The sequence below is a fragment of the Nyctibius grandis genome, chromosome Z (assembly GCF_013368605.1).
Source record: "Nyctibius grandis isolate bNycGra1 chromosome Z, bNycGra1.pri, whole genome shotgun sequence".
Taxonomy (NCBI): Eukaryota; Metazoa; Chordata; class Aves; order Nyctibiiformes; family Nyctibiidae; genus Nyctibius; species Nyctibius grandis.
In genome coordinates this window covers 60,841,537-60,868,473 of record NC_090695.1, presented here as the reverse complement: position 1 = coordinate 60,868,473, position 26,937 = coordinate 60,841,537, and the positions used below count along the sequence as shown (strand labels likewise).

Genomic DNA, 26,937 nt, shown 5'->3' with positions numbered 1-26,937 from the left:
ACCTGCAGATGGGCCAAGGAGCATTCAGAACAAATAAGCTTGCAGCTTTAAGACATTACATGATTAAGAGCAATACTATATCCTACATTTTGGAAGAAAAAGCTCTTTCCAGAAATCAAGAGACTCTTACTGCAATAAAGAACTTAGGGTTCAAATCTAATCAACATGATTCAAAACACAACCAGAGGTCTATGAACAGGACAGGACACATCCCTCTGAAGTCTTTAAAAGCTTTATGAACAGTAGATCCCCACACAGGTGAATATCCATAGTCTGAAAAGAAACTTGTGCCACAGTAACTCTGAAATGCCTAACGGGAGCACAAGTCCTATGTCATTTCACTCTTCACTCCATAGGTTTAGTCCCAAGACTACACTTTCCACAGGAGAAGGTGTAAGCAGGGAGGGGCATTTCTTACCATCAGTAATGTTATACTTGAGCCAGAGACTGAAGTTACATGCAGAACAGAGAAAATGACTGAACTAACACTGCAATGGAAAATTCAACTTAAAATCAAATCTAGAAGCAATATAAATGGACAGGGAAGCTATTTTTGGAGGCTCATTCATACCTGTCAGTTGATGATGGGCTGACAACAGCTGGTGCCTCAGGTGGTTTTTCTCCTGGCTTCTCTTCTTTAGGAGCAGTCACAGGTGCAGATTCACAAGGAACTGGATCTGGTGCTGGTGGTGGAGGGACAGGAGCTGGCACAGGGACAGCAGCAGGGATTGGTGCAGTGACTGGTGTGGAAGCTGCAGTTGTTGAGCTAATAGTGGTAGTAGCATTTGACTGCTGAGTCGCTCCAGCTGCTGCTTTGGGCTGTAGGAGAACAACAGAATTCAGGCACAGCACAAAGCTCCTAAACCCATGCTTTCTACAGTCAACACATTGATTAAGTTCTATTAAGACCATCTGTATTTGACATTGCTGCCTCAACATCAAGCATAACATTAAAACAATGCAAGACATTAAATCTATAATGCCTTTTATTGTGTTTAAACAGGCAACTGGTAGTGTCACTGAAGTTATTTATTTAAACACCTAAGCAGTCACACTACTTGAATATGAAGTGAAATGCAAAGATAAGATCTAAATATTTATAGACCGCAACACTCTAAATGTGAAAACAATCTTGTGTTTTACAAAAGCGCATTTTTCAGAAGAAACTAAAACAACTGTCAAAAGACATCTGACAACCATAACAAGCATAAGGTTTTCTCACCTCTCAAATCTGGAAAAAAGTGATAAAGACAAAAATCCCATTTCATTATGAATGCTATTTTCTAGAAAATGAGATGCTAAAAAAATAAAATTAACCTGCAACAAGTTTTACTTATGCACTCCTCACATTCAAAGCACTACATAAATAACACTTCACATACTTGATTCCTGTAGTGAGCACCAAAAATCCAGCAGAATCAAGGACTACCAAATCTACAGCAACAAATTTAGAGTGGGTAATATTTGCACAGAATTATGATTCAATCTTCACATCTCTATTGGAAACATGAATTTTGCTTGGATACACTATTAATACCATTATATAGAAATTACACTTTTCAGAATGCATGTAACTTCCAGCTAAGGTATGGCATTATGTTTTTGAAAGCTCTATCACTGTAGTTCCTTACCTACAAATATCCTTAAGGACGCATAAGGCTGACCCCCATCTCTGCCTCACCAAGAGAAATAGCTGAACTTTAACAAAACACAGATACTTATTCAAGGTGAATCACTTTGAGACAATGTTTGCTTAAACTAGGAAAAATGTATTTCCTCCTTCTGTCTGAAAGGAAATGAGAGGTTGAGAATGAATAGCTTCCAATTTGACGGGCACAGTAAAGAACATTTTGAGAAGCATTCAAAGAAAAACACTGAAACACGTCTGAGCATCAAAGTTAACGGTTGTGCTTACGTGACAGGGCATGTCTCATCCATAAAAGAATCAAGGAAAGGGAACCAAGCTTAAAGACTTAGCAAAAAGACCATAACACTGAAGAACTGCCCAACTCTGAAACACAGGTCCTTATTGTAAGAAGGTACTGCATTTAGCAATTCTTCGTGGAGGTCTGTGTTTCCCTGATATAAACAAAATGAAAGCCCTGCTCTGAAATCCCATCTGCACCTGTTTTCTTGTACTGATAAATGCCTCTTCTCCAGGCAAACCACAGACTAGAACACTTGTTGTTCAGGAAGACAGCAATAACACTAGCATTCAAACAGAGAATCTAACGAGCCAATACCAGACAGACGTGAAGGGCAATTTAATATAGGCTTCTTTTGTCAGAAGGAGAACCTCTAACTCCAAAATTAACTTCATATCTCAGGACAGAGATTAAGTCAGTTTTATTCAGGTTCCACGGGTCTAGAACACCTAGAAAATCAGTGGCTTGATTTGTGGAAGCAATGTGGTGACTAGTTAAGAGGACAGATACTTCAAATACACGTCACAGTCATTCCCTTTAATTTGTCATTGCAGTCATTCAAAACTCACAGGTTTGTTGATTGGCATATGTATCCTTTCTCTAGTGATTTAAGCTGTTGAGCTTGACAAAAGAAACAGCCATAAGCTTTGAAAAGCAACATGGGAAGACTGGAAGAGTTTTGTACAGAGGATTTAGTAACAAACTATCTAGGTTTCCTTCTTCCTTTTAATAATATCAGTGGAAAAATAACAGAGCGAGATAAGAAGAATCAGAAAAATTAGCCACTGGCAAGTTCTTTTCTTTGATGGAAACATTCAGCACAGAACAGCAACAACAATCAGCACAGGAAAACTAGGACTGTGAAGCAGTATTTCGTATGTATTCACACAAGCACTCATTTTTACTGTTGACCAAAACTTTCACATAATCAAATTCCACTGGTTTCAAGGATAGGCATATACAATCACTCATCACAATGAAAAAAAGAATTAAATGTATTCAATTTCCTTTTTGAAAATAAGGACTACTCACTTTTGTCACCATAACCACCACAAAGTTCTTCTCATCTATTTTGTATTCTTTAAGAGCAGTATCATCATTAAGGATTTTACCTGGCAAATTAAAGAGATATAAATTAAGAAGTTATTTAACAGATCATTAGGTGATCTTGAGATTCCCTCATATAAAGACAGTTCAAAAAAAAACCCCATAAAAAATGGTTTATGCAGATTATAAACATTAATAACCCTACAAAAAGTGGTTTGGCTATTAAGCTTTGGCAGTACAACTACAAGTAATTTTCCTCCTATGATGCCCACAGCACTAGTTATCTTGAAGTCTGTTGCCAAAGGTGTTGAAGATGCTTCAAATAATTTAAAACAGAAGCATTAAATCTAGAGAAAGATTTACTGGACCTTTAACACAGATACAAGTAATGTAGAGGAAAGGCTTTAGTACACAATAAGCTTAATTTAATAACTTCTGCCTGCTACACACTCTAGACACAGCAAGAAAACTCCTTCCCGCTTATCTTCTGTTTGCCCTTCAGATGTAGTAAACTATCTACAGTTCCCTGTCACAGACTAAGTTTATCTGCATTAGATAAGTTTGTGACTTTGCAACTTCAACAATTTGTTCTTAAAAGAAGACTAAAGCGTTAGAAAAAGCTAAAACCATTCCATATCCTGCTAACTTGACAGAAGGATGGAAAAAAAAATGATCAGACAAAACCAGAAACACTCGTTTGTTACACTACCACTTTTGATGTTTGATAAGCAGAGATAGTACTGTGGCAAAGTAGAGTCACCTCATGTCTACAAGAACTCGGAAACACATTAAACCACAGACTTTTTTTTTTTAGGATAAGCTGATTTAGAGGCAGTACCACAAATTAGAAAATTAAGTCTGTTTTTCAGTGAGTTTCATTGCACCTACTTCTACTACAGGATTTTCAGGAAATATTTTATGATTTTAATTGATTCATTTTCTGAAGATGTGCCAAGGACCACTTCCCTATTTCAAGAGGAAAATACACATTTCCTTAACTGTTCTCAGTGCTACTGGAATACACAACTGTAACTAGCAGGACTCATCCTTATCCTGATGCTTGCAAGGCAATCAAGCAATGCATATGCATTACGCACTTGGAACACAAACAAGGTGGCACTGTCCTACTTTCTACTGGTTCCACCAGTCTTGCAGGTCAAATGCACGAGAACGTATTATATGTACCGTTGTAGTAGTAATACCTGTAGCAGACACTGCAGCATCTGACTCAGAACCTACACAGGTTTACGTACAATCTTCTGCTTTATAGGCAGTTTGGAGAAAGAGATTGCACAATGTATATATGCAGTCATCCTATCTTCTCAGGACACACTACTCTGAGGGTTTCTGGACTTTACCCTAACACAGATAACAACACAACAGATCTACCTCACCGCTGATTAGAATAACATTTTTTTAAAAAAATTGCAAGCTTGTTTAATAACAAATCGTATACTTTTGATCAGGTTCAGTTGGGATATCACTCTGCTTTACCAAACTACAAAAATTCTAAAGCTCTTTTTAGTAAACGTAAAATGTCATCAATACATCCTTGCTGTATCTCTTGTCCAAGAAAAAAATACAATCAATCTTTGGATGGTTTTCTGTTCTAAATCTTATTTCCTACTGCTTGTGAGGATTATACAATGCTGCAGATAAATTCTGGCTTCTGAAAATACTCAAGTCATCATATGATCTTACACAACTCTTGACTTTTTTAATCACAGTAACATAATATTAAGAGTGTAATGCAATTATACATATTGCACAAGGCCTTCTGCTCTTTATTATATGTGCAACTTTTACATTCATGTTCTTGATGTGCATTACCTTCACTGAAGTACAAGGGACATAAAACTTGCTAAGAAACAGTCCTGGAGAGTCCGTACAAACATGGAGAGATTCCCGACTTCTCTTTCACTAGCATCTTTCCATTGTGATCAGTGGCTTTAGCTTATTAGCGGTGGGGAACCAATACTATTTACAAACCAGTACCTTGAAGAAGTAGAAAGACCACCAAAGTTTCTTTCAAGCACAGTTTGATAGGAAAACACACTACAAGGGGTATTGGAATAGAACTTTTTAAGTTCTGACATGAAGTGAGAACAAAAAACTGGATCTGTGTATTAGTGCCAGAATGGACCAGCCATGCAGAAAACAGTAAAAAAATATTGCCAAAAAAAATTCAAACTATGTTAGCTTAAATAAAGTAACTTCATGTCTTTATCTGACATTAGCCTGCTTTTTGCTAGCACATAACACGTTTCTAATGACAGAGCTTAAACGTATTGAAAGTACCTTCATATAGCAAGGATTTGGTGGTGGGTTTCTTTTGTTAATACGAAACAAATTAACATGATTTTTAATTCTCTGAGGTATATACAGGAATGCTTCAGCTATACACAGCATAAACTGAACAAAAGACAAGAGTTAACCCAAGACACAAGATGTGATCTGCTTAAATCCTGATTTCTTGTAACAAAAGTTATTTCTACTTCACCTGGCATACCCCACCCAGGACTAAAGCTGTTAGCATATGATGCTATAAGAGCAAAGGTAACAATACACACATGTATTAAAACTTGAAAAGTTCTGATTCACAATTAAGAGTTCCCTCTGACAACGAGGTTTGTTGTTGCTTTGGGTTTTTTTTAACCTTTTTGCATTTCAGTACATATAATCTTTAGAAGACTTAACATTCACATCAAAGACAAAGAAAAACATAAAAAATAAGGTAGATTCAGATACAGTATCTTCAGAATATCCATTACCTGCATAAATTAGTTTTTGGCCAGGTACTGGAAAAGCATCTTTCCCCTTTTCTGCTTCAATCTTCTCTTTCAGTGCCTTCACCTAAAGCACAGAAACAGTCTTAATGAAAAAAAAAGTTTCATAATAGAAATCTAATTAAGTACACTTTGTTTTATGTTTTAAATACTAAAAAGTAGTTTTCAGTCCTATCTTCGTTATGTCGAGTACATCAGTCTTCCAAAGATGTCACTGTAACACTTGCAAAGCAATGTGTTCTCTTCCCAAATAATCTCTTGTGCTTAATCAAATTATATAAGCAGTTTCTCCGTGAGACGTCTTCAATTACGAGTTTACAACACAGTGAAAAATTGAGAAATTTGGGCAAAAAATGCTTTTATCTACTGACCCATTTCCCCTCCCTGTTCTTTCTCTGAATGCAGGAGGTACACATGCTATACACAGCTGACGGCTTTCTTCATCATAATGACTCTTCAGGAAACGCCTGTTTTTTTGGTAAGGTCACCATGACACTTGATTCAACTCACTGGAATGACCTGAAGCCTTGATATGCAATGACTTGTGCAAACTGTCCAGTTGTTCATTTCACATAAGTAGTTTTCAACTCTCTCCCCTCCCCAGTAACTGAGCTTTACATAGCAATTTTAAGCCTATACATGAAAGCATTTTGCCTGATTTAGTTCCTTATGCAGACCACTGACATATAGTTCATGCCTTCAGAGCACCACATACAATAGCTCAAATGACACTGTGTTAGTTGTCAGAACGCCCCAATTCTCCAGACAGACTGCATAACACTATCTTGAGGAGATAAAGGATGTTCCTGTAGAAGCACTTCTGTACTGATACATTTGAAATCATGTTTTAAGACAAACTGCCTGTACACAAACACAGATACTTCTTGCTTCCTGACAGACACTCCCAATATAGGTAAAACAAAGACAACCAATCTTTTATGAACTTATTACTACAAATTAACTCAATCTTCTAAAGTTTTTTTTCCCTGAATATTCATAAGCTTTTTTAATGAAACGCTGCAATTAAGATGCATGCACCTAGCTATTTAACCAGCTAAGCACGTGAAAATGTTTATCTTGACAGCTTAATTGGACTGACAACTACTTGTGCCACAGGTAGCTGTAGTATTACTATTTTTTACTCTTTAAAGCTGTAGATCACTATTAGGGTTGCTTTAGCAGTAAATACACTGAAACAATATTTTTCAGGTGCTAAATCGTGAGTATTTACCAAGAAGTTAAGCTTTGTGATTCTCAGCATAATTAAAATCTGTCACCCACTACCTGGCTTCACTTTATTCTTCTGTTAGTGATGTCTTTGACCTTTGGTTTACCTTTCCCTACTTCCTTCATTGGTCCCCTCGCTTCTCCTCTCTCTTCCTCTCACATTTTATTTCCGTGTTCCTTTATCAAGCTCTTTCCCAGGCTAATCCTTTTAGTTTGGATGTTTGGTCCAAAAGGGATGAAACAAACTTTAACGATGGAGCTGCATCTTTCCTGCAGTATACATAAAAAGGAGTGGTTTTTTTACCAGGCTTCATGACCCAGAAAAGGAGGTCTGCAGAATCAAACCTCTTCTCTAAGCTTACATCTGATGTAGGTGATTAAATCGCTAGTCACATAAGGATACAGAATACAAGACATGACTTCCCTCTATGGGTGGGACTACATCAACAAAAGGAAGTGAACTCTTTTTTCCCTCAGCAGATGGAGGAAGGATGATCTTGGTATTCTTATTATACATGCCATCCCAGCACCTGCCAAAAGCTTCTCCATAGCAAAGCCAGCAGCAGCTCACTACCATCCTTAAGTCTTCAGGCAGGATCAAACCACTACTCGTTTTAATGATTATGTGCTGACAGCATCATCATTCTCATGCACTTACTTTACAGAAGTGTGTTCTATCCCTGGATTTACATTTATTTTAAAAGAGTATTTCCTTGAAAACTAAAAAATTAATTTGGGAATTCCTCCCCAGTTATTATTTAAGGCTGGAAGTCACTCACCTTACAACCGAACAGTCTCCTTAACCCAGGGATAAGCCATCAAACAGTTTTTCCTGAACTTTAAAGTATTAGATACTTCGGTCAACTCCAGTTAAGTATCCTGCACCCATCACGACAAATTAACCCCCCCAATCATGTTAAAAGGCTGTTATGTTTTCAAATGCCTACTTTTCAACACATTGTTCACCTGTTCACATATCTATGCACTTGTACTAATCACTCAAAGATGATGTCTCAAAGCTGCTTCTTTCACTCACACACTTCGTTTGTCACAGATCTGTAACAAATATTGTAATGTGATCAGCAGGTATAACCTATTTTGAGGGAGAAAATTAAGGCTTGTTTCATGTCCACCGCACTAAATCAAGCTACTGGTTTCAAATATCTACTTTGTCTTCCTCATGTTTGAGTTTTATTCCAGACTACAGTCTTTTGCCTACAAGGAACAAAATCAAAATCTGTTCTCTCAAATAAAAATGTCTGAACAGCTAAATGCGATGTCTGCTGCCTCCCTGGAGCTCGGGTAAGGGATGTTGCCAGGAGGCTTCCTGAACTGGTGAGGCCCTCTGAGTACTACCCACTATTAGTATTCCAGGTGGGTATGGATGAGGTTGAAGGGAGAAGTCCCAGGGCGATCAAAAGGGACTTCAGGGCCCTGGGGCGTTTGGTGAAGGGGGTAGGTGCACAGGTTATATTCTCCTCAATTCCTTCGGTGTTAGGTGAAAATAGGGAAAGGACTATGAAAATACAACAGATTAATATGTGGCTAAGAGACTGGTAGGTGGGATTTGGGGATCTTTGACCACGGGGCAGCTTTCATGGCACCGGGCCTGCTTATGCCGGATGGGGAACACCTGAGTCAGAAGGGGAAAAGGGTTATGGCCCAGAAGTTGACAGGGCTGATCAAGAGGTCTTTAAACTAGGTTCGATGGGGGAGGGGGATAAGACCAGGGCAACCACAAATGAACCTAGGGGTGACAGGCCTGCGTCGGGGGCAAGGCCGCTAGCCCAGATGAAGTGCGTTTACACCAATGCACGCAGTATGGGCAACAAACAGGAAGAGCTAGAAGCCACTGTACAGCAGGAAGGGTATGATGTGGTTGCCATCACAGAAACGTGGTGGGATGACTCTCATGACTGGAGTGCAGCTATGGATGGCTATAGGCTCTTTAAGAGGGACAGGCGAAGCAGGAGAGGCGGTGGGGTAGTGTTGTATGTTAGGGAGAGCTTGGACTGTGTCAGAATTGAGGAAGATGGTGAGGATGACAAGGTTGAATGTCTATGGGTGAAGATCACGGGGAAGGTCAACAGGGAGGACATTACGGTGGGAGTCTGTTATAGACCACCCAACCAGGATGAGCAGGCGGACGAGGTGTTTTACAGGCGGCTGTCAGAAGCCGCCCGGTTGCCAGCTCTTGCACTCGTGGGCGACTTCAACTTGCCGGATGTCTGCTGGAAATACAACATGGCAGAGAGGAAGCCACCTAGGAGATTCCTAGAACGTGTGGAGGACAAGTTCCTCATGCAAGTAGTAAATGAGCCCACTAGAGGAGGGGCCCTGCTTGACCTGTTGTTTGTGAACAGAGAAGGACTAGTGGGAGATGTGAGGGCTGGTGGCTGTCTTGGGAATAGCGACCACGAAATGTTACAGTTTTTGATAGTGGGGGAAGTAAGGAGGGGCAAGAGCAGAACTTCTGCCTTAGATTTCCTCCAGGCAGACTTTAGCCTGTTTAAGAGGCTGGTGGACAGAGTCCCTTGGGAGTCAGTCCTGAAGGGCAAAGGAGTCCAGGAAGGCTGGACGTGCTTCAAAAGGGAATTGCTAAATATTCAGGAGCAGGCTGTCCTGGTGTGTAGGAAGACAAGCCGTCGGGGAAAAAGACCGGTCTGGTTAAACAGAGAACTTAGGCTACAACTTAAGGAAAAAAAGAGAACCTATTTGCTCTGGAAGAAGGGTCGGGTAACTCGGGAGGTCTATAGGGATGTTGCCAGGTCATGTAGGGAGAAGATTAGAAGGGCCAAAGCTCAATTAGAGCTTGATTTGGCTACTACAGTCAAAGATAACAAAAAAAAGCTTTTACAAATACATCAACAGCAAAAGGAAGGTCAAGGAGAGCCTCCACCACTTGCTGAATGAGGAGGGTAGTGTAGTGTCAGGGGATGAGGAAAAGGCAGAGGTGCTCAATGCCTTCTTTGCCTCGGTCTTTAATGTCAGGACCGGTTGTCCTCAGGAGACTCGGCCCCCAGAGCCTGAAGTTAGGGACAGGAGGCTGTGTGAACCTCCCGTAATCCAGGAGGAGACGGTTAGTGACCTGCTGTGCCAGTTGGACACCCACAAGGCTATGGGCCCAGATGGGATTCACCCCAGAGTAACGAAGGAACTGGCAAATGAACTTGCCAAACCACTCTCGATTATCTACCAGCAGTCCTGGTTAACTGGAGAAGTTCCAGCTGACTGGAAATTAGCAAATGTAACGCCCATCTACAAGAAGGGTCGGAAGGATGATCCAGTGAACTATAGGCCTTGATCCAGGGAACTATAGGCCTGTCAGCCTGACCTCGGTGCCAGGCAAGGTGATGGAACAGATCATCCTGAGTGCCATTACACGGCACATGCAGGACAACCGGGGCATCGGGGCCAGCCAACATGGATTCATGAAAGGCAGGTCCTGCTTGACCAACCTGATCTCCTTCTATGACAAAGTGACCCGCTTCGTGGATGAGGGCAGGGCTGTGGATGTAGTCTATCTAGACTTCAGTAAGGCATTTGACACTGTCTCCCACAGCATCCTCCTAGACAAACTGTCTGCCCGGGGCTTGGATGGGTGGACTCTTCGATGGGTTAAAAACTGGCTGGATGGCCGAGCCCAGAGAGTGGTGGCGAATGGGGCAAAGTCCAACTGGCGGCCGGTCACTAGCGGTGTTCCCCAGGGCTCAGTTCTGGGGCTGGTGCTGTTCAATATCTTTATAGATGACCTAGACATAGGGATTGAGTGCACCCTCCGTAAATTCGCAGATGACACCAAGCTGGGTGGCAGCGTCGATCTGCTGGAGGGTAGGAAGGCCCTACAGAAGGATCTGGACACGTTAGATAGATGGGCCGAGACCAACGGCATGAGGTTCAACAAGAAAAAGTGCCGGGTCTTACACTTCGGCCACAACAACCCCACGCAGCGCTACAGGCTGGAGGAAGAGTGGTTAGAGAGCGGCCCAGCAGAAAGAGACCTGGGGGTGCTGATCCACAGCCGGCTAAACATGAGCCGGCAGTGTGCCCAGGTGGCCAAGAAGGCAAATGGCATCCTGGCCTCTATTAGGAATAGGGTAGTCAGCCGGGCTAGGGAAGTGATAGTCCCTCCGTACTCGGCACTGGTGAGGCCACACCTTGAATACTGTGTCCAGTTCTGGGTCCCGCACTTCAAGAAAGATGTTGAGGTGTTGGAGAGAGTCCAGAAGAGGGCGACCAAGCTGGTGAAGGCTCTGGAGGGTGTGACCTACGAGGAACGGCTTAGGGAGCTGGGGTTGTTTAGCCTGGAGAAGAGGAGGCTCAGAGGTGACCTTATTGCAGTCTACAACTACCTGAAGGGAGGTTGTAATGGAGTGGGAGTCGGCCTCTTCTCCCAGGCAACTAGCGATAGAACAAGAGGACACAGCCTCAAGCTTTGCCAGGGGAGGTTCAAGTTGGACATTAGGAAGAATTTCTTCTCAGAAAGGGTTAGTAGACATTGGAATGGGCTGCCCAGGGAGGTGGTGGAGTCACCATCTCTGGAGGTGTTTAAGAAAAGACTGGACATGGCACTTAGTGCCATAGTCTAGTTGACTTGGTGGTGTCAGGGCAATGGTCGGACTCGATGATCCCAGAGGTCTCTTCCAACCTGGTTGATTCTGTGATTCTGTGTTCCTTTAGGTCAGGAAACAATAAATATATGTGTTAATTACTACACAATAATTGGATCCATGCGAAGGAGTTAAGATATTTACTGTACTAAAATACTAACAGTAAAATTCCAATGATCAATTTGCCTTCGCTCTCCACCTCGTGAGCAGTGCTTCCCCATATTACAGTGTGATTGATGTCCTGCAAGTGACCTGAGGCACTGTCCTCTTTCAAAGTGTGCTCCAGTGTACCCAAGACATCTCAAGAGCAACTGGCTGAAGGCCCTTGCTAGCACCCTGTCCTCTAACCTTGGCGTGTCACCCCACAGCTTGTCATGAGCAAGGCTGGTATTACCCTCCTCCCCCTTCAAGTCTAGTCAATGAGCCCCACTACCTTGTGAGCAAAGACCTTCTTCCCCCTTTGAGAAAGGTGAATCCCATCCAATGCCAGCAGGCCTGGTGCCATGTAGACCATCACATTATTGAAAAACCCAACACTGTGGCAGTGACACCAGCCACAGAGCCATGTATTAATAGAGTGGGTCCATCTGCTTCTTCCAGTGTCGCTGCTTGCAACTGGAAGGACAGAGAAAAAAACACCTGTGCTCCAGATTTCCTTACCAACCATCCGAAGGCCTTAAGTCTCTTTTGACTGCCCCTGGAGTACATATTGCAGCTTCACTGCCATCCACATGGAAGAGCAATAATGGGTAATAGTCTGAAGACTGCACCAGGCTAGTAAGTTTCCTAGCATAATCCTTAACCCAGGCCCTAGGAAGGCAGCAGACTTCCCTAAGAGGAGGGTCTGTCCAACATATTGGTCCCTCTGTTCCCCTCAGAATGGAGTCACCTACAACTATAACCCACCTTTTGTTCCTCATGGAGGTGGTTGTGATACAGGGAATGTTTCTGACCTTGGCAACACTTCTGGTATAGATGGACCATCATCCACATCATCAATTGACTGACTTTCTACATCCAGAGCCTTGTACCTGTTGTACAGAGGCACATGGGAAGGCAACGTAGGCAAGGAGGGGGTTCACCTGCCACTCTGAGCACGGACTTGCCTCCATTCACTCCTTTCGTTTAAGCTACTTCCTTCTGCCTGGTAGGGGGAGGATACAGGATCCCCTTGATGTTGTTTTTTTGGTTTTGTTTTTTTTTTTTTTGATGGCTGGTCCTGTTTCTGTCTCAGGGAGGGCAGAGCACGGTTCCACTAGTCTGTCTCTTTTTCAGACTCCCTGATGCTCCTTAACCTTTCTACTTCCTCTCATAGCTCTGCTACCAGGCTGAGCAGATAGTCCAATAGTCCACTTGGTAACATCTCACAATGCTATTCTCACTACTGCTGTCCGTTACCAGTGAAAGGCTCTGGCACACCCTGCAGCTTGAGACCTGGATGGCTGCCTGTTTTCATGGCAGCTCTGTCTGGGCTGCCGCATCCCTTCTGGCGAGTGCAGAGGACATAGCTTTCTGCCAGATGGACACCATAGCTAAGCTCCTTCTGAGAGGGTGATGACCATCAACTGAACTCACCTCTTGAGCTGGTAGGGTGACAATGCCCTTCCTGCATGCCCTCCTGTGCAAACTGCCACGCCACGTCCTGGCTGCCCTGTCTGTTGGCAGCACTCTTGGTCTCTCGTGCTCCCTTGGCTGCTTTTTGTAGGTGCATGGGTTGCCATGGTTGCTCTGACAACGCCCAGGCCTTGTTGGGGTCTTTGGTGAGAGCTGCCGTCTCCTGGCAGGTCTCTCTGCTGCCCTGGCGTTTCCCTGCCTCAGGAAACCTCACTGCATGCCAAGATCTGCCGCTCTGCTGCGTATCGGGCTGACTCCAAAGCAGCTCCCCTCAGCTTCAAGTTTATACCATACTTCTAGCACATCTGGTACTGCCGCACTGGAGGGTGGTGCTACCTCATATTCGAACCTCAACAGTACACAGTTAATCTGCAATATCCATTGGGTTTTCACACATGGGTTAGACATGGCTGTTGAAGGGTGAATGAATTCATGCAATCACCCCTTAACTTTCCAGTTCTTTGACAGGACCATGTACAGGACAAAACGAATCTGTTGGTCCAGTATTGTAATCAGTGCTCCATTTGAGTTGCAGCCAGCACTAATCAAAGTGATACCTGTAGTTCTGCTACTAACACTCCTTCTAAGAGGTCAGGCAGTTGAGGTATCAAAGGGGCATCATTACTTATTTCCACAATAGCAATGTTAAACACTCAATGTCCTTGTATCAAAAAAGACAATGCCCAAGATGCAAAGGTAAGTCTCATTACAACATCATGAGGTTTACAGCTTCCTTTAGTGAGACTGAATTCAGCTTCTACTACATGCAGCTTATGCTGGCCTATATAAAGTAGGAGTTAATGTTAACTTACCGATGCATTACTGTTATCCTATATACACTATTAACACACAAGCTCCAGCTTGAGTACTGTGTGCACTGCCTGCTAGACTCACACCTGAGCATGAACCCTCAGGTTCCACAAGATCACTCCCAGGAAAAATAACTCAGCAGCCACAGGCAGTCTCAGCCTCGTGGATGTTCAAGAGACCGCACTTCAGCTGTAAAGTCCCCTTGCCACAGTCCAAAAACCCACTTTGGATCCCGCTCCTGACATTATTTTTATTGATGTTGTGGTTTAGGTCAGGACAGACTAAACACATACATTAATTACTACGCAATAACTGCATCCATGTGAAGGAGTTTGTATTTATTGCCTTGGTGAAGTAGTTCTTATTAATGCAAATAACACTATGAAGCTATGTGAAAGCAGTCATCTCTGCTTCCCCTTTGCTTTCTGCCAGGAGCAGGGCTGCAAGCAGTCAGGAGGAGCAGAGTGCCGAGTTGGTGGTGCCATCTGCCTTTGTTTGCAGCATGGTGACTCCAGCTGTGCAAACTTGGTCCCAGGCATCCCCACAAGTCCTCCACAGCCAGGGGTCACGAACCACAGTGGTACTGAACACAGGAACAAACTACACTTTTGCTCCTCAAAGAACAGAAGGAATCTTTAGCTAAGGCCTATCAATACAGTGGCCATGACTAGCTTCTCAAAGGAATTTGAAAAAACTGGAAATGCTGAAGAGAAAAGGCCATTACAATTTTCAGTACTGGTCTTCTTTATTCTCTGTACTTGCCATATATGTCAATCAGTTTAAGAACAGATCATACACTACATTCAAACACAAATTACTTCAGTGCTCAGACACATTTCTCCAGCTAGTAGTTTACAAAAATCTGAAACAAATTTAAGCTTAACATAGCTCAGCTAATTTACAGTATTTTGCTAACTGTATCCATAGACACATTGCCACTTGCAAAGGCAAAGATCATTAACATAGGCCTCTAATTTAAATGGACATTCACTCTATTGTGAACTTTTGCCATTCAAAGATATTTAATGTGTTATGGTGATTAACAGTAACTTAACGCATCATGAGCTCCAAATTATTAATTAAAAATTCTGTAATGTAGTTCAAGTTGTTCCTATAAAACTGAAAATATACAAAATAGTCAAGTAACTTCCAGAAAATACATTTCAGAACATTGTTTAATACAGAACACTGTTTCGTACAGAACAGTAATTAACATAAGCGGATTTCTTTCAAATACGAAAGATCATAGCTATTCAAAGGAGCAAATGAAAAAGACTTCTACCTAAGCCAACTCTTAACTACTACAGCTTGAATCTACAAAAGAATGCAGTCAGCTGCAGACATCAGCATTTTCCTGTCAGAGGCAGAAGTTCAAGAAACACTCAGGCTAAACTAAGTTTTTATAAACAGTGCCTGCCTGTTCTTTTGGCTTTCATCACTGCCTAGCCTAAGAGGCCAGAAACACTTCATTTGCTGAGGCTACAATACTAATTCTCAGAATAAAAAAGGAAAAGATAACATCAGATACATCCAATTTAACAGTAACATGCTAGTGGCAAAAAATTTCCTCTTGTAGTTCTAACTGGAGTGACCTGAAGACCTTACACCCACTAACGAGAAGATACTCATGCCCTTAATTCTGCCAACAGAAAAGAATACATAAGAGCACTCCCTAAACAACCTATGTGTCATCAGACACAGCAGTCTGAGCCATCTTCATTTAGAACTGTAAATGCTCCTTTTTCAAGGAAAGAAAAAAGAGAAGCTCTCTCATTGCTCTTCAGAAAGGCAGCTGCATCCTCCAGCTGCTGAAAAGAGCAAGACCCTAAACTTTTCCTCTAGAAAATTAGGTCGCTTAGAATCCAGACTACAGCATCACCATCAGTTCAGGGTTATTAAGTGAAAATTAATTTCAGGAAAGCACACCCAGCACACTGATCTGTCAAACTTAGAAAGCAGGTTTAAGATATACAGTGAACCTCTGCATCCATAACATTATGAAATATTTTTCTCAAAAGTACAGATCCATAAACCAAACCTCCAAGCTACCTAGTTTTATTCCACCTGATCAGAGTTCAAAACATTTCAGTCCTCAGAGAATCCCATTTTTCTTCTGCCCTAACAAATCTCGCAGCAGAATAAAGGGAACCCATACTTTACAACACCACCTTTAAGAATGAGCATCAATTCATCTGGAAACACTTACCCTAAAGATGCAGAAACAGCATACTTACACACTACAGTGGCCAGCCTATAAGACAAGATGATCTTCTTCTGCCCGCTATGAATTTAGATGTGAAACTCTCCCTGCCACTCAGAGACTGTACTGAACACAATGTCCTCAAGATAGATGCCATGCAATCTGTTTAATTAAGAGTCAGAGCTGATTGATTCCTAACTGAAAAACTGAGGTCTCACAAATAAATACTGGTCCCTAACTGCATCCCACTGGGCATCCTAAGAATGGGTTACAGGAAACTGCTAGTGCTAAGTCACCCAGTTGTTCCCTACAGCTATTTTAGCCAGCTAAGCAAGCAGGGCATGCACCTAGGCAAGTAGTTCCCATAGTTCAGTACCTTGAGCAAACTCCCTCCCTTCCCTCTCACACACCAATTTCCATTGCTCCTACCCTATACAACCATACTAAAACAGAAAAGAAAAAAAAACCTGTTGATTCAAAGACACATTTCATAATTCCTTATAAAAAAAAGTGAACAGTATACTTCCATCAATTTTAATTTATAATTACACAGGCTGTACAACACAGGCAAGATAAATTTCTGGGTTTCTTGAGATCTACAGAGAAACTGCATCTAAAACTAAAAAGAACCTCTTCTGACATCAAGCCACATACCCACCCTCCACATTACAATCTTCATCGGGAATCTGATCTACCTTCACCTAAAGACAAGTAAGGTCATTTGCTGCTTCTTCTACCACAAGGCTGCTACAAAGTTTATTCTGATGTTGGACGCCTTTTCCTGATTTCCAGCACAAATTAATTCATGGACTACTAATACTCATTTATTCTTATGCTGATGTTATAATTCAAGCACAAATAGCCTTCCCACCTCTCATGTTGCTTACCACTGTCAAATATTTATACAGCATTATCAAATCTTTCTCCCAGCTTGTGAGCTAAGCTAGCCAGGGCCTTTAGCTTCCTTTTACATGGGAGTCTCAGTCTTCCATACCCTCCTAGCACCTCTTTCCTCTACCCGCTCTGGTGGAAATTCATTCCCCTTGGGAACAGGTGGCCAGCACACACGTAGTAGAGCAGCATCACTACTCTTACTGGAAGTTCCAGCTTCAGGGCTTCATTCTTCAGTGAATCCAACTCATTAATCTATGCTGCTCATTTGACAACCATTTCTAAAGACCGACCCCCAACCAGTCAGCCAAGTACAAACGTTAAACTTCATGTTCTTCTATTCCATCATGTTTCTATTGATTTGTACTCAAAATCATCAAATTATCATCACATTAATAAAAGGACTATGAAGAGATGGATCCCAAGATTAACTCCAAAAGATCTTCGGTACCAACCTACCCACAGTTGAACTGTTTCTCTTCTTGAGAAGAGACTCCGAGCACAGGGGTTTTTTAAATCTACCTTATAATTCTCTACCAATCTCCATCTCTTCTGTAACAGACTAAAAGGTTTCTCCCAGACTTTGGGAAAAGTAATCATTTAGACAAGATGAAAGCTTTCAGTCCAAAGGGCTTTGCTCTCCTCCTCGTCCTTGAGAGAGGACATGCTAATCTAAACACTTCTGTTTAGAACTTAAGCTTAATATTCCCAAGTTTTCCCTTCCACTGACCTTGAAAACATATTTACCACACATTATACTGCCATTATACCACACATTATACTGCTGTGCCAGTTGGACACCCACAAGGCTATGGGCCCGGATGGGATTCACCCCAGAGTAATGAAGGAACTGGCAAATGAACTTGCCAAACCACTCTCGATTATCTACCAGCAGTCCTGGTTAACTGGAGAAGTTGCAGCTGACTGGAAATTAGCAAATGTAACGCCCATCTACAAGAAGGGTTGGAAGGATGATCCAGGGAACTACAGGCCTGTCAGCCTGACCTCGCTGCCAGGCAAGGTGATGGAACAGATCATCCTGAGTGCCATTACACGGCACATGCAGGACAATCGGGGCATCGGGGCCAGCCAACATGGATTCATGAAAGGCAGGTCCTGCTTGACCAACCTGATCTCCTTCTATGACCAAGTGACCCGCTTAGTAGATGAGGGCAGGGCTGTGGATGTAGTCTATCTAGACTTCAGTAAGGCATTCGACACTGTCCCACAGCATCCTCCTAGACAAACTGTCTGCCCGGGGCTTGGATGGGTGGACTCTTCGATGGGTTAAAAACTGGCTGGATGGCCAAGCCCAGAGAGTGGTGGTGAATGGGGCAAAGTCCAACTGGCAGCCGGTCACTAGCGGTGTTCCCCGGGGCTCAGTTCTGGGGCTGGTGCTGTTCAATATCTTTATAGATGACCTAGACGTAGGGATTGAGTGCACCCTCAGCAAATTTGCAGATGACACCAAGCTGGGTGGCAGTGTCAATCTGCTGGAGGGTAGGAAGGCCCTACAGAGGGATCTGGACACGTTAGATAGATGGGCCGAGACCAACGGCATGAGGTTCAACAAGAACAAGTGCCGGGTCTTACACTTCGGCCACAACAACCCCACGCAGCGCTACAGGCTGGGGGAAGAGTGGTTAGGAAGCGGCCCAGCAGAAAGAGACCTGGGGGTGCTGATCCACAGCCGGCTAAACATGAGCCAGCAATGTGCCCAGGTGGCCAAGAAGGCAAATGGCATCCTGGCCTCTATTAGGAATAGGGTAGTCAGCCGGGCTAGGGAAGTGATAGTCCCTCCGTACTCGGCACTGGTGAGGCCACACCTTGAATACTGTGTCCAGTTCTGGGTCCCGCACTTCAAGAAAGATGTTGAGGTGTTGGAGAGAGTCCAGAAGAGGGCGACCAAGCTGGTGAAGGGTCTGGAGGGTGTGACCTACGAGGAACGGCTGAGGGAGCTGGGGTTGTTTAGCCTGAAGAAGAGGAGGCTCAGAGGTGACCTTATTGCAGTCTACAACTACCTGAAGGGAGGTTGTAGTGAAGTGGGAGATGGCCTCTTCTCCCGGGCAACTAGCGATAGGACAAGAGGACACAGCCTCAAGCTTCACCAGGGGAGGTTCAGGTTGGAAATTAGGAAGAATTTCTTTTCAGAAAGGGTTATTAGACATTGGAATGGGCTGCCCAGGGAGGTGGTGGAGTCACCATCTCTGGAGGTGTTTAAGAAAAGACTGGACATGGCACTTAGTGCCATGGTCTAGTCGACATGGTGGTGTCAGGGCAACGGTTGGACTCGATGATCCCTGAGGTCTCTTCCAAACTGGTTGATTCTGTGATATAGACACTGTTCAAAGTCAGCTGAGGACAATACAGTTGTATCAGACAATAAACCAGCTAACGAAGCAACAAACTTGCTTGTTTTAAGGAGAAAGCTTACATTGTCTGAGTGATGACCCTTCCATGATCATGTTGATTAGCATAAACAACCCTCCAGATAATTTTTACAAGGATATTCTCCACTAACTGATCTACAAGGAGTGTAAAAGCAATACAGTGGTTTGTGTATGAACAAAATTGACAAGACATTTTAAGTCATTATAAAAAGACACTTCAAAAAAAAAACTTTCCCAATACTGCATACTGACAAACCAGTTGGAAGAGTAAAACAAGTTTTATTTAGATATGCATTAATGGCCTTCATTTAGATAACCAAATAAAAAACAAGTTAGAAATACAAGGCATGAAGCTCAGACATTCAAGCTGGGGGGACGGGGATAAGGATTTCAGCCCCAGTTCTGTTCTCTCCCCAGAGACAGGGACAACTAGAGTCAGTTAGCCTTCAAACCACACTCGACTCAGTATGCTTCTAGCAGTCACAAGCCTTTTCCTCTTCTTTTCACGTTCATTTGATGCTCCCTGGAGGGCAGCATGCAGAGGAGAGCGGCTGAGACCTCCTGTCTGGCCCTTAAGGGCCTAGATAAGACATGCTGCACTTCTGCATACCCTGTAAAATAAAAAGTGATTTGTTTTAGTGAGTCCACTCCATCCAAGTATCCTGCCTGGAACAGTGACCAAAGATACAAACCTTGGTGGGAGAGGACATTGGCAGCCATATCCTTCAGTCCTGTAAGTTTACATAGCCGTACAAATTTCCCTTCAATAAAGTATTTTCCTACGTTTCAGAAATACAATGAAAACACTATCAAAAGGTTTACCAGTGAACATGCCCTTGTATGAACATGGGCAGCAATGAGCCTGTAGAGAGTAGCATGGTCATCTGCTCATATTATTCTTCAATTAACATGCACTCTCCACTCCCCACAAGTTCCAAAAGGAACACCTTCCAGCCTGTTGTTATCCATATCAAGGACAGGTATCTTTGCTTACCAATCATACCTACAAAACAGACTTTAAATATAAGACACAATTATGTACAGAGCTATCCGTTAAGTGCATACAGCCTGTACATTTAACTTCACAGTTCACTGGCCACCTTGGGAATGGTGGTCTAAGAAAGTTTGGATTGTTCAGAAATACAGCACATAATATTGACAAATTATTAGAAGTACAAAGGTAACTTTTTCTTGCTGACAGCTAAGATAAAGAACTGGATAAGAACATTCCAAATAAAACTGTTGTAAAATTATGGTCATAGAGCCAATGCATTTGAAAAATGGCTAACAGGTAAAAGCATATTCTAATACGAATAAAATTAGTTGTATTCATAATTTGTGCTATCCTAACATTTCCTTTATTAAATTTTAAAGAATATGTGTCATCCTCCCCAAAGTTCTTTGGAAATTATATCAGAACACTCATTCGAATTTAAGGAAAATATTCCTGAATATGTGAAAGCCTAGCTTTCTTCAGCCACAAATTAGAACAACTTCCCTGGCTTGAAAATTCTAACTCTAACCAGGAAACAGGGAAAAAGACTGCTACCGAAGAAAAGCACTAGCAAAATCCCAGTTAATAAAATAAACATGAATTAATTATCAGAGAACATAACTTAAATGTCTACATTCTGCAAAGAAAGTATAAAAATAACGCCAAAAATGCAAATATTCCCTGACACACTTATTCTGGCAATCTCCGAAGCTACCCTTTTTGCAGAGTCATCTATCAAACCTCAAGCAGCAAGTACAAGCCCTTCAAATTCACACCTCCTCTGACTGTGCAAGTACATACACTCACCAATAAAATCCTAGGAGATGCAAGGACACCAGAACAATCCTCTGGAAGAGGAGAAAGATACTGCTGTAAAATCAAAGAAGAATTAGACAAAAATACCAGGACTTAAGACAGAAAGACATCTTCAACCTTTCTGGATTTTGAACAGGACCATGAGAGCACTTTTCCTCTCACCACTAAGATTATAAACTCTCAGGGAAATATAAAAACAATCCTCTTACCAGCAACTGCTGCAGGATTAACCTACACTGAAACACATGTAGGAAGGAGGTTGTCAGAGTTAAGTTCACACTTCCTCATAGGTTACAAGCCTCAAAGTCAGATTTTACCGTTTAACCCAGCAATATTCTCTGGGTCTTGCAGAACTGTTTCTAAAGTTAATTCTTCCGACAAATACAATAAACCACAAATTCAGCAAAACTATTACTTTTATACCTTCTTATATAATAAAAAAAATAACTTTCTTATGAGATAAATGTACTACTACTTACAATTCGTTCACTTTTATATTGAATTGTGTTAACCCTTATTCTTCACTAATGCTGCTAGATCAGGTGGTGTTTTTGCAACAGAAACACACAGTTTACCAGGAGAGCTCTAGGAAATATGACCGATACCTTTCACAACAACCCATTATTTATTTCCATGCATTTTTCCTAGCCCCGGACAGAACAAGAATTGATGCAAAGTATGCTTTAAAATTACATAAGCTTTCAATATTCATCTCCTTTTTTTATTAGATGCTTTAGTATAGCTCTCAATACGCTGAACAGATACACACAGACGTAACTGATAAAATTCTGTGGGTTCACAGTATTCACTTTCATAGGGGTTCACAAATCACACTCTATCCATTCAGATGACAGTCTGCACTAATTTAGAAATTTATCACCGCACTCTGAAGAGAATGAAAGCAGCTTGTCATTTTATCACAGATGCCCCTCATGTACGTATTAAAAAGTATCTCCTGTATATGTACCACCTCCTTGTTGTTACAAAGTCAAAATGTTTTTTATACCTCCTACAAATCAGAAAACACAAATTCTTTGCTATGATATCATCTTTTCAAAAATGAGAGTAGTATCTCTTTTTCCCTGCAGTATACCCTCTTTATCTGGAAAAATGAAATATATGCCAAACCTTACTTTTTCCTTATTACATGTCCTTTTGATCCTGCTTCGCTTATGCTGAAGCACACGCCCCACACATTTAACACAGCTTCGGTTAGTATCTAGCCTAAATTGCTAAGCTTAAAAACCACCAGCTTCCAGCAGCAAAGGGGCGTAATGTTAGCACCAAAAAATCTCCATACATATGTTTAAGGATAAACCATAAACATACTAAGGATGCACCAGAACACACAGAAGTTCAAACTTCCACAACTAAGTGTCCTGTTGACACTGTGTTAAACAAGCAGGCATTTCCTGGGTGTTCGAACACTGGGGCGAAACAGTGAAATGTGAAAGCCCGTATTAGGTGACACAGAGACCGCAGCCAAAAGACTACTGACATGCTGAATATACCTTGCTCTTCTCTGCATTTTGACAATCAGGTTTTTAGGTTAAGAGCACAGGGAAGCTGAAAAAGAAACATGGCAGACTTGCTTTCAACTGGTATTTCACTTTCAGAGCAAGTTAGGAATGTTTGTTGTGATTTTTTAAAAGCTTATTTCATGCCTACATAGTGATAAATACAACAGAAGCGCTAGATTTAGAAGCCTACAATGCCATCACTGTCACCTCAGACAACAGATGTGACTACACAGGTCTGCATCAGTTCAGACACGACTTATTATTCGCTCCTAACACAACTCTTAATGTATCTACTCTCCCACAGACAGCCAACAAACACAAGCAGCAGCTCGTGTAGATAAACGTACATTTTTATTTATCCTGGTTAAGTCTGAATGCTCAAGTACTGAACTGCCCACTCAGAACACTAGAATGATTACAACGGGTAAATCCACGTCTCTACAGAGCACAGTGAGTTGATTCCGGTGCACTCTAGAGGTTTTTCCCCCAAAACATAACAAAAACAGCCATGTCTACAAAAATTTCTCCATATGACAAGCCTTTGCAAATAATAAGGCCTGAGGCTAAATCTTTTCAACTTTTTCAGCCAGTCAAAATATTTGATAGTCTCTGTCTAGCACTTTCACAAACAAGAATACTCCACACTTCAAGTCTAATTTTAATTCAGTCAAAATACTCAGTGGGCCAATACTTTAAAACACAACTAAACCAAAACTAAAGTCATATTATTAAAAGCATGTTTTGAACTTTAAAAATTCATCTGTCCGATAAAGCAGGGAAAAAAAAATCAGTTGCTTGTGTAAAAGCTGTAACAAGCCTTGTTAGTTATTAAGAAGTGTGCTGCTTCAAATTCTCACTGGAATGCTTGTTTAAATATTCCTTACTATTAATGACAGCTTTCATTTACAAGTGTGAACTCTTGTTAGGATGCTACCTTGTACTGTAACATCACGTCTCTTCAGATTAATTTTGTATTTAGAATAAGGGGAGAAATTGCTAGAACCAGAATCCAATTTTAGAGCAACAAGTTTTCTGGGCCTATCACAACTACATGATTTTTGGCCTAGTCACAGCATAGGGCACAGCTCCAAGTAAACAAGCCTACCTCTAGCAGAGAAACACACACATATAGTTCAAAGACTAAAAGTAATGTTTCCTGAACTCCGCAAAACAAACACATTTGTTTCAAGTTGTTAGAAAAGTAATCTAAGAAACCTGCGCACTTAGATAAAATTAATATTTTTCACAATCAGACTGAGAACTTTCAAACGTATACTTGTGAAACACTTGCTTAACATTATATTTTGAAGCATTTTCCAGTTTTAACAGATTTGGTTTCTAACTGAAGGCTCAAAAGTGTTCTTCTCTTTATTTAGTTCTACAATTTACAACATTTTCAACATGAATTTCTTCATAATTTTCTAAAAAGTAGACCAAGGCAATTTAAATACATTTTTCACCTCCACACCTCTGCAGCTAATAAAATCAAGGCTTCACCCTGCTCACTTTAAAACAAAGTTCTCCTCAAATCCTACCCACATTTCTTCTATCTTAGCACCCATTCCTAGCCAAAACCTTAAGTATTACGCTCATGAGAAGCATTCAGTTACTGAGCTACTCTAGCAACTACATTTATTAACAGAAAGTGCAGTCTAATTCCCCATAATCCAATTTCTAGCTAATGCATTTTGCTGTCTCATAAGCTGGTGAGGGTTCTGAATGGCAACATTCCTTCAGTCGTATTCTTGATTTTATTTCCTAGGACCTCACTGAATACAGAGAACAGGAGAAAAGATGAAAAGGGAGCTTTTCTCAGTAACAAGTAAAGACTGTTTTAAATCCTTTAAGGTACCTAACACAAGCTTCAGCTAGACATTTGCCATCTAAAGTCTGTCACACTGTTCAACCAAATGAACTTAGTCCGACTTTAACTGTCATCCTTTTTCTTAAGATGGCAGTGGAAGAGGGTAAACCAACAGACTTTACGAAAGCAGAGGCAATGTTCCATAGTTTCCAGAGTTTCACTCCCCAGATGTCACGTGAAAGGCTGCTGCAGACACACATTCAGACACTAAACTCCCCAAAACTTTCAAGAGAAGGCCACAAGGATGTCTGCACTCGGCTATCAGAGACAACCATCCATGCTCAGGCAAGTGACAAGGCAACTTTCAACCCTGCAAACTCACTTAAGGCCCTGCCTCTCATCTCAGAACGCTGTATTTCCCTCAGGAAAACATTCACCTCCAACCAAAACACGTCCTCTCCCTCCACCCAGTCTCTTATGTACAGAGGTGGACAGTCACTGCAACCTGCCAGTAAGGGAAACTAACTCTATTACAAACCTCGTCACACAGCCAAACGCCTGCTCTGCAGGAGACACCACCACACACCCTACAGCAGTTAGCAGAAGCTCACATACACTCCCTCACCTCCTAAGCGCAGATTAATCACTGCAGCTCACGCTGTAGGCAAAACAATAAAGCCTCCCCACAATCACTCACCTTCATCAAACACAGTATACACTAGTCTATGGGTACAGGGATGGATCTAAGAGCAAACGCTCATAAGGCTCCTCTCAAGTACACATGCCTGCAGAGAGGAGCCCTACGACTCTCCCGACATTTCCTTTCTAGGCGGGGTCCGTACAGAGCAAGCACCACATTTTCCTCCTGCTGCACCACCGCCCCCCCCCCCCCAAGAGGTCATGACCTACTCCCAGTACTCCCTATATAGAACAGCAGAGATTACTACTTTGCCCCATTACCCACTAATCCACAGCTACGGGAACATGTATTCATGAAAGGAAAAACTGTAGCTTCCTGTAGTTCTCTTGCTCCTCTCCTCCAGAGTACAACGACGCCAGCTATTCTCCTGTCCCCCTTCGGCGCACCCTCCTCCGAACCAAGGATGAAAGCCCACCCGCTGGGGGACTGCCCACAACAACCCCTTTCCTCCAGCCACGACAAGTCACTCGCACCCAGCAGGAGACCTCGCTGCACCCCGAGGGAAAGCCGTCACCCCACGACGGCCCGCGACTCCCGGAAAGGGGTCTGCATCACGCCGCGCCCCCACGCTGAAGCGCCCCGCTCCTCTCCTCCACGGCGGAGCTCACAACTCCCACCCCCCCACCCCGCAACTCCTCCCGGGCGCTCACCACACCACCCCATACAACCCAGGCCCTCACAGAGGCCCCAGCGACCCGCCCCCCAAGGCAGTCGCTGCCCGCCCCTCCCTCCCCCAACGGAGGGGTCTGTCCTCCTCCTTTCCCCATCTCGCCTCTCGCCCCCTGGATAGGGGAAAGCTGCCCCCCCCACCAGCTCTCCCCATGGCCGCCGCCCGGGCCGCGCTCTCTCCGCCGGGAAGAGGGAGCAAGGCCTCGAGCCCGGGAGGGAACGGACCGCGGCCCTCCCACAGCCTCCCCCCCCCGGCGCGGGCCCGCACCGTCTCCTCGGGGTCGATGTCGATCCGAAAGGTCTGCTGCTGCAGCGTCTTCAGTGTGATCTGCATGGCGGCGGCTGCAGGCCGCCCGTCGCGGTCACGCTCCTGCCGCCGCGTCCCCCGCAGCGCAGCGAGACAGGCTGGGGAGAGGAGAGGGAGGGAGAGAAGGGGAGGGGGGAGGAGCAGGAGGAGGAGCAACGGCTCGCCCCGTGCCGCGCGGCCCCGGGGCGCCCGTAACACTCACCGCGCGGCGGCGGGCGAAGCGGGGCGGAGCCGGCGCTCAGCCCCCGCGGCCCAGGTGACGGCGTGGGGAAGGAAGAGCAGCGGCAGCGGGGAGACGGGTTGGGGACGGGCGGCGAGTGTTCGCCGCCACCCGCGGGAGGGGGCGGGGCAGACTGTGTGCGCCTGCGCGGACTCACCGCCGCTCACTCTCCCGCCAAGGGCCCGGAGAGTCACGCCCAGAGGGGGGACGGGCGCGCATGCGCAGCCGGCCCGACGGGGTGGGCCCCCTTGATCTGCCCGCCACCGCCTTGTTACCGGCCCAGCCGCACCTCGGTGCCATCTGAGGCCCCCGCAATGCGCAGGCGCGGGGAGCCGCGCGGCGGGCGGGCGGGCGTGGGGCGCGGAGGTGAGGGCGGTTGAGGGAGGGTCTGCCTTAGGGGGAAATAG

The 26,937-nt window shown here is 43.4% G+C and overlaps 1 protein-coding gene across 3 annotated transcripts in view; it reads right to left on the bottom strand.

Moving 5' to 3' along the window:
• Positions 1-26,665, bottom strand: part of RAD23B (RAD23 homolog B, nucleotide excision repair protein) — a 44,303-nt gene extending 17,638 nt beyond the window's left edge. Inside the window, exons 1-6 of one of the 3 annotated variants that reach the window (XM_068423044.1) lie at positions 26,272-26,360; positions 22,822-22,876; positions 5,744-5,825; positions 4,803-4,967; positions 2,958-3,037; positions 572-819 (exon numbers count right to left, since the gene is read on the bottom strand). In XM_068423044.1, coding sequence (XP_068279145.1) covers positions 572-819; positions 2,958-2,969 — 260 coding nt within the window. In that variant the 5' untranslated portion in view covers positions 2,970-3,037; positions 4,803-4,967; positions 5,744-5,825; positions 22,822-22,876; positions 26,272-26,360. Of the gene's footprint in view, positions 1-571; positions 820-2,957; positions 3,038-4,802; positions 4,968-5,743; positions 5,826-22,821; positions 22,877-26,271 lie in introns of all 3 variants that reach the window. The other 2 variants (XM_068423042.1, XM_068423041.1) reach the window with 2 other exon arrangements.
• Between the last annotated feature and the right edge of the window lie 272 nt (positions 26,666-26,937).